Genomic DNA, 7,835 nt, shown 5'->3' with positions numbered 1-7,835 from the left:
TTTTTTTTTTTTTTTTTAGGAAGTGGACTAGTAAAGATGAAAGACTAGAAAAAGCTAAAACATCAACCTGCAATGGGACTATATTTCATATACACTCTTTTACAAGAATAATGGCCCATTCTTGCTCTTAATTGCACCTTTGCAATCCCAACAAACTTGTGTTACAAATCAAAAACAGAGCAAGTAACTTAAGTCCATTTATTCAAATAAATTCCTTTTCTCTGTTTGCAATTTGTCTGCAAACATATTTGATTATAATATCTGCATTTAAGCTGCTTTCGTAATTGCACAAGCCAACCAAAACAGGAAACAGAAACAATTTAACATGGGGATGTCAAACTTGCCCAGCTCCACAGGCCTGATTTTGGAGGATGGATCTGGACCACAAGGAGCTTCATGGCCTCCATGCTGACCCACCTGTGGTGAGGGAGTAAGTGGCAGCTGTGGCAGTATTGTGGTTGTATTGCTCACTTCCCTGCTGCCAAGATACATCCACAACAAGGCTCTGCACCCCATTTTCTGCAGTAGGCCCTGTCCTTGTTTGCCTCACCCTCATATTTCTTGTCCCTTTAGGAGACCCACAGACTGGGTAAAATGGCCACAGATAAAACAAGCCATCTCTGACCTAGTGCAACCAATTTGTGCAAATTGTTAAGATTGCAATCAAGTATACCACTTTAACACTCACTTTTGGCAGTATTTGATCTCTCAATTTTATAATTGCCTTTCATAACTCTCTTTCCTTCTGGCAAGTGTTTAATTATCCACTGAAGAAGAACACAGCGGTTACTCAACACATTTCAAATCAAATTTTGTCTGCAAACTGAAACAATTTTTTGTGGAATATTTCTTCCAAATTTTCTCTACTGACAGCAAAATTTGGTCCACAGAATTTCTTAACCAATTTCTCTTCTTTCTTAGTCCTGAGAACTACTTGTAACATATTTCAAATTTCTCTTTTTGACTCCTCCATAATATTTTTTATTAGATTAATGAAATGAGCTCCACTTCCGCAAAGCTGTAAAGCATGCTTAACTTTCACACCCTCTGGCTCCCACTCAGTTGATGCAACTGAAGCAGTGCTTCCAAATTAAGCACACAGCTGTGGCCCTGATGGAGCACGGAAGTTAAAAGGTCAACTATAGACTGCATTCCTTGCTGGAAAAACTTTATATAACCTGTTGGAACAACTTTATTGACCTTGATGGATTTATGTACCAGAGAACCTGATCTCATAATCAAGGTTTAAGCTACTTTTTTTTTTTAAGCAAATGCATATGCTCAGGGACAGATCCAGGCACAGCTGTATCTCCCCTTTTGGATTGCACCACACCACAGCTTCTAGGGACTTTTCAAAGTCCCTAAAACAGGTGAAAATCCTTGTTCCCTTCCCCTGCCTGCTCAAAGACATATTCTCTCCCTGTCTCCCCTGCCTGGCCTTCCCTGCTGTCCTGGGGACAGGGAAGCACCAGATCTGTTCCTGCCCACTGAAGTGGGGCTGGGCTTCTCTGGGGACAGGGACAATGGCAGCAAGTATGGCCTGGGGGGGAGGGGTGGGTTCCTCTTCTCACTGTAACAGGGCAGGATTGTGGGGTAACTACTCCCCAGATGCCATTGTGTCCTCCACAGCTAAGCCCAATCCCTGCCCAGCCCAGCTAGCTCTGGAGACTCCCAAACCCTGAACAGTAGAGAAAGCAGCAGTAGCAGGCAGGGGAATGATAAGAGAGCAGATGTACCACTGAGCAGAGGCTCTCACAGCCTGATCTGTCCACACTTATGGGGGCAGAGAAGACTAGGAACAGGGGGTGCAGCTACCCCTGCAGTATATGTTGCTGCTCGCACACACCCCTTTGGGAAAATCCTGGATGCACCCCTGTAGGTCTTTTTCTATGGCTTTAAAATAGATTTTCCTACAATGATCCAACACAATTTTTTAATTACAGTTCTATCAACATGTGCATGATGAGCCTGACTGGGCAAAGTTCTGATTGCTGAGGATTTCCTACTGGGTCTTACAGTTCATCCTCTTTCCTGGACTTCTCAGAGCACTGCAGGATCAGATCTCCTTAGCTGGAAAGAACCTTGCGAGGGGCCTCGGTTTAAAGCCTTAAAAATGTATTTTTCCATCATTTGAAAGAGAGCAAATGTGTGGCAGTAGAGTACTTCTGAAAAGGACAAGGGAACTGAAGAAAAATAGACCAAGCTGTATAGGAAATGTTGTGCAAACTTATCAATATATTATAAACATATATGAGGAACATGACCTCAGTTAAGGAGCTATCCTGAACAAATCAACAGTTTTTCAATGGCTGTTTTCTAAGGGGTTATTGCCACATTAAAGTACATTTAAGGGTTGAATTATAGAGTCTTTTAGTGACTTATTTTTAACAAATAGGCAGGTATGCAAAGGAAACCCCTTTTTCCTTGAATTTCCCTTGAATTTTTAAAATAAAGTCTCACAAAGCTAAAATCTATTTTTCTAACAGTTGAAGAATCTACAGTGCTCTATATTAATCTGAGTGCTTCAATTTATTCCCCAACTACTCCTGGACCAAGGTTTAAGAGGATTAGCCTGTATTTCAGTCCAATGTCTACCAAATCTACAGACTGAGGGCTGGAATTACTACATTATTGTCAGTTAAGATTAAGAAAATTGCTTTTAATTATTTGTATTATCATCTGATTTCATTTCCTCCGCACTCTTCAGATATTAATAATCATCTACATAAAAGATAGCTACATTAATAAAGCCAACAAGAAAATAGCAAATTTACCTCGGGAGCTGGCAACACACAAAAAAATTGCATCCAGGGAGATTACAGTAGAGAGAGCTATTTATCTCTGAGTGAAAATGCATAAAGCCCTCTCTCTCCACTACCCTCTGGTGGTTTTTTTTTTTAAAGCAGTGTTAGGGTTACATGAAAAAAAAAATCTATAAGCTTAAATTTATTCCTGTTATAATTCCCTTACATTCAAGGCAATGGAGTTATACCAGGGATGAACTGAGCTCAATAACTGCCATGTATTGTATGATATAAATTTCAGACTTATACATGTTTAAATAATGAAGTATTCATTGAAGTATGCATAGAAATCTCGATGGTAGCTTTAATCAGGAAAAAAAATGCCTCAGCAAAGTAAGTACAGAACGGAAGAGTAACTAAAAACCTACTGGGACCTTATCCTGAGTGATTCAGAAGGTGTTTAAGTATACTTCACTTCCTTCATTCTACAGAAAGTACCATATTTCCATAAAATATTCTTATTTATTATATTAGGGATAGGGAAGGCTTAGTTGTTTCACATTCCTTTCAAAATGTCATAATGAAAGTGAAGTCCATTACAGTGATTTAAAAAGAGGATTCATAGGCATTTGACTCACCCAACAAATGCAATCCATTTAATTCAAAAATACTATTTCCAGAATTAGAAAAAAAATGGGCAGTCCCAGATCTGAAACCAGTTCCTTGTTAAATAATATTGGCTTTCTATTTATAATGGTCACCATTAGAAAAGAAAAAAATCAGTGTTAACTACAGAGTAGATTCTGAGTTGCCATTCTTTCTCTCTCAACTTTTGCATTTGAGATGTACTTTTCTGTGGTAAATATTAGTGCGCCCACTTCATAATATATCCTGAACATGAAAATATTTTCATGTATAAAAGAAAATGATAACAGATAATTAATAAACAGACATTTATAGCAAAATGTAACTAATAAACAAATGGTCACTGGCTGCTATCAGCACAAGGTGCTTTTTGTTCAACCTTCCATATGCTATACTCACTGTGTTTTCCATTTAAGGCTCTTAAAGGGAGACAAAGGTATTATAGCAAAGTGTAGGCTTGCAAGCATTTTGTAATGGGAATTAACCTAGTTATTTACATGCAGCACAAATGGATATTAGCTCTAACCTATGAAGAAAGGGGCTGAGGGTAAAGGATTGCCAGTACCTATGGAGACCAATGGCTGCTAGGAAGGATACGATCAGTGCCAGGAAACAACACAGCACCTTTAATCATTTCTCCCATGATGCACCCTACTGACCACATGTCAACTGAAAACAAAAATGAAATGAAGGTAAACAAGAACATAGCAACAGAACAAGAAATAAATGAGAAGACTTATCCAATCATGGCACAGCATAGGAGCTTGAAGTTCACCCATTTCTGTAGGAACTGTGCTTGTGCAGACAAGTCTCATGAGAGCCTTACAGGGCTGAGAAAAAACTGACTTGGGTACATTTTTTAGATGACAGACTATAAACCCTGGAAACTGAGAGAGACCCATGGCTAGCTACTGCATTTTAAGGCAACTTTGCAATTATAATTAAATAATTAATTTCATGCATTTTTTAAAGTTCTCATTTGCATTCATTACCTAGGATCATACTGGTTTGTACTGTAAATGAATGCTAGTCTTTATACTCACTGGGGATATGCAAATCACTTCCTTTTTATCCCTTCAACTACAAGACATCCACTCATATTTTTACAAACTGAACTGCCAGGAGCCACAAAAGAAAGCTTGGACTTTATGAAACATTTCCACCTCTTTCTTAGAAATGTGAATAAAGTGTGTTGCACTCATTTGGTTTCAATAATGTAAGCTCTGAGGCTGTTGGCTCACTTCCAGTGACTCTCAAAGTAGATTGTTCATAATAGGGTGTCCTTAGATTCTCAGATTTTCATTCTGCTGGATGGGAAATGCTAACTTTAGAATGGGGTAGTTTGTGTCTAAGTGTTAAACTGCACCTTTGGACTACAATTCAAAACAAGTCTAAAAACTAATTCCACTCACTTTGCTTCAACTAGGTTACTCATTATTTACACTGATTATAATGAGAAGAGAATCAAGTACTTTAAATTTATCTTGTAGTAAATTGGTATTGTCCACATTGTCATTGCCAAGGAATAAGAGTTATTTAATATCATACGGAACAAATGAACGAAACTGAACTGCTTCTGCCAACTTTATTCTATCATATTCCATGGTTGGGGTGGGGAATCTAGAGATGGGAATAGGAGACATGTCTCCCTGGGAAAAGACCAGTGCCATGTTGTTTGTTTCCACTCACTCTTAGGATTCCATACTGAGTTTGATTTTGGAATAGCAGCTTAAAGTTGGTATGATTTCAAAGGACATCCTTACTCTGGAAATCTTAGACTGACCAGGACATACCATTGCCTGCTGTTTTAATTAGCATATGAAACTTTATCAGCGCAACAAAAAAATAGGCAAACAAAAATTGCTATTTGCTTGGTAGCAGAAAGCAAACCCAGAGGTGCAAATTACTACTGGTTTCATCACAAGCTAAATGGCATGCAAAATATCAGGAAAAGATAGAGCAAACAGTTGTTCTGCCTATCCATTATTAATGCGTCTCATCTTAAGATATTTTTGTCTCGTATTACACTTCCAAACCTCCAGAAGAAAAAGTCTATGAAAATTAATCTAATGGTTTATTGAACTGTAAACTCTCTTCACTCCATAAGTCAGTTATGGGAGAATTCCTTGTATTGCTTTTGAGGCTTTGTGAAAGAAATCTTGATAAAATTTCTAAAGGCATAGGAACTGAATATGCACCTCAGGACATTACCCAATGCCTGAAGTGAAAAGATGTTCAGTCTCTGGTAATTGGTTTCATTTCATAAACAGTCCCTAAGTAGACCCCAAATTTTTCACTGTGCATGTTTAGCAGTAGGGATGTTTAATAGTATGAGACTAAAGGAACCATTATTAGTGTCCTGAATATTATTAAAGTCCTGAATAGCCCTAATTAGTGACAAGAGTTCTATTGGCCTAGGCTTTAGATAGAAATGTTGTAAAGGGACTTAAATCCTAATCCTTGATCTAGTTAGGAGTCAATCTAAATTGAGAGTAACTCCACTGAAGTCAATGGAGTAACCCTCATTTAATACTGGTGACAGAAGGGAACCAGGCTAAGATTTGTAACAAGCCTCCTTTGTATATGGGAGTAAAACATTTAAGTACCTTTGTAAAGCTGAAGCACAGTATATTTGCTCACGAACACCCTGACTTCTTTTTTTATTCACAGAGTTCAGACATCAGCACTTTAATTAATCTTATATATTTGTGCTGCTTCCACTGAAGTGGCATCAAGGTGCAATGGTTTGCAGTGCTGCAAACTGAAGGTGCATTTTGTGCCATGCCATGCCCCAAAGCACTGTAAAGCATTCACAAAAATCCCCAGATCATATAAGACTTGTCACTCTTGGATTCTTTACAGACTCAAAGCAAGTGCCTCAAAAGCTTGTATAACAACCACTCCGGGGAACCCAGGCTGAGCTTCAGGTAAATATTGGTCAAAGTTTGGATTTGGAAAGACTTGAATGATTCTACATGAAACTTAACAATTTCAATTGATTTTTACTTGAGAGTTTAGGATCACTTGAACCTGAAATATAGAGAATAAGAATTCACAATGACTGGGTACAAAAATACATGCGCATGAACATCTGATTTGAAAAACTTCTATTATTTTTTCATAATCTTCCCAAACTACTGTACAAGGATGATCTGCTTAATACCAGAAACCACTTTTCTGTGTTTCTTAATTCTAAAAACATGTCCATTTATCTACATGTTCTGTGGTCATATGTATTTAAAATAACAACATGAAGAACTCTCTGCAAACATCATCTATCCTCACCTTCTTGAATCCAAACTACATTCTCCTCAATTTATTCTCTTCTGAAAATAACCAGCCACGGGAAACTGTAGCCAGATAGTATCTGGGGGGAAAACACCTCTTAATCTTCAAGCCAAGCACAGGTTCTCGGCCACCACTGCTACCTTGCCATTCACAAGCAGCTGCAATTCCAATAAGACTTTAGAGTTCTAAATTTTGGTCAAACTACAGGCAAACTCTTCCTTGATCAAGACAGCCAAAATAACCTTTATCAAATCTTCAGATTATTTCCCCTAAACAACAAGTTTTCTCTTGAGTAAATCTTTGCCTGTCTCATACCCCATTCTGCATTCCTGATTCCACACACATATTATGCTAGGATTACTCTGAAGTAGACCTGGGTTATGGCATCAACCCTGTGGAAGCAGCTGGTCCCATTTCCATTCAAGAAAGTTTTAAGAAACATGCAAAGGGCATCCCCCTCTGCACGAGGATCGTGAAAGTATGATCATTCTCCCTGTTAGGTAGATGGCTGCAGCTTCCATTTCAGATGAGATGTTGCTGAGGGTGAGTTTGGGTTAGACAGGGACCTTGCTTTGCTGTGGAGCTGAGCCCACAGTGCCATGCATTGCCTTGGGAAACACCATCTGCTGCTGGACATTGACATGCAAGAAGCAGCAGAAGTTAGTGGTCTCCCTGCTCCAAGCCCCAACCACGAGCTACATCACTATCATCCCTTGTACCAACCTGCCTGGAGAGGATCCTGAATGAGGTTCCGTGTCGGCCACGTACATTGGTGACCTGAAGGTGAAACCCAACCAGGATAAAGTCTTCAAGGTCAATTTTAAGTGGGATGCCAGCAACCACGTTATGCCTCACAGAAACTTCACATGCTTACAGACTTCAATTTCTTGTACCGGGACCATCTCAACTATCTCCTGCTTGATGGCACGATCTGTTATGCATGCCAGGACGCATCGTCTTGGTGCGCTGTGACCAGTGGGGTCCCACAAGGCTCTGTCCTAGGGCCTATACTGTTTAACCTCTTCATCAATGATGTGGACACTGGTGTCAGAAGTGGACTGGCCAAGTTCATCGATGACACCAAACTTTGGGGTAAAGCATCCACACCTGAGGATAGGAGAGTGATCCAGGTGGATCTGGACAGACTCATGAAATGGG

General features: G+C 39.2%; 1 protein-coding gene across 6 annotated transcripts in view; it reads right to left on the bottom strand.

Annotated features, from left to right (window-relative positions):
- The window catches only part of MAPK10 (mitogen-activated protein kinase 10), a 565,285-nt gene that overhangs the window by 64,442 nt on the left and 493,008 nt on the right, over window positions 1-7,835 (bottom strand). The window contains exon 9 of one of the 6 annotated variants that reach the window (XM_019525842.1): window positions 3,987-4,058. The exons of the other annotated variants lie outside the window; for them this stretch is intronic. Coding sequence (XP_019381387.1) covers window positions 3,987-4,058 — 72 coding nt within the window. The remainder of the gene's footprint in view (window positions 1-3,986; window positions 4,059-7,835) is intronic. 6 annotated transcript variants of the gene reach the window in all.

Source organism: Gavialis gangeticus, unplaced genomic scaffold (genome assembly GCF_001723915.1).
Source record: "Gavialis gangeticus isolate Ggan-Ray unplaced genomic scaffold, GavGan_comp1, whole genome shotgun sequence".
NCBI lineage: Eukaryota > Metazoa > Chordata > Crocodylia > Gavialidae > Gavialis > Gavialis gangeticus.
The sequence above is the reverse complement of the archived record's forward strand: the minus strand, read 5'-3'. Positions and strand labels throughout refer to the sequence as shown.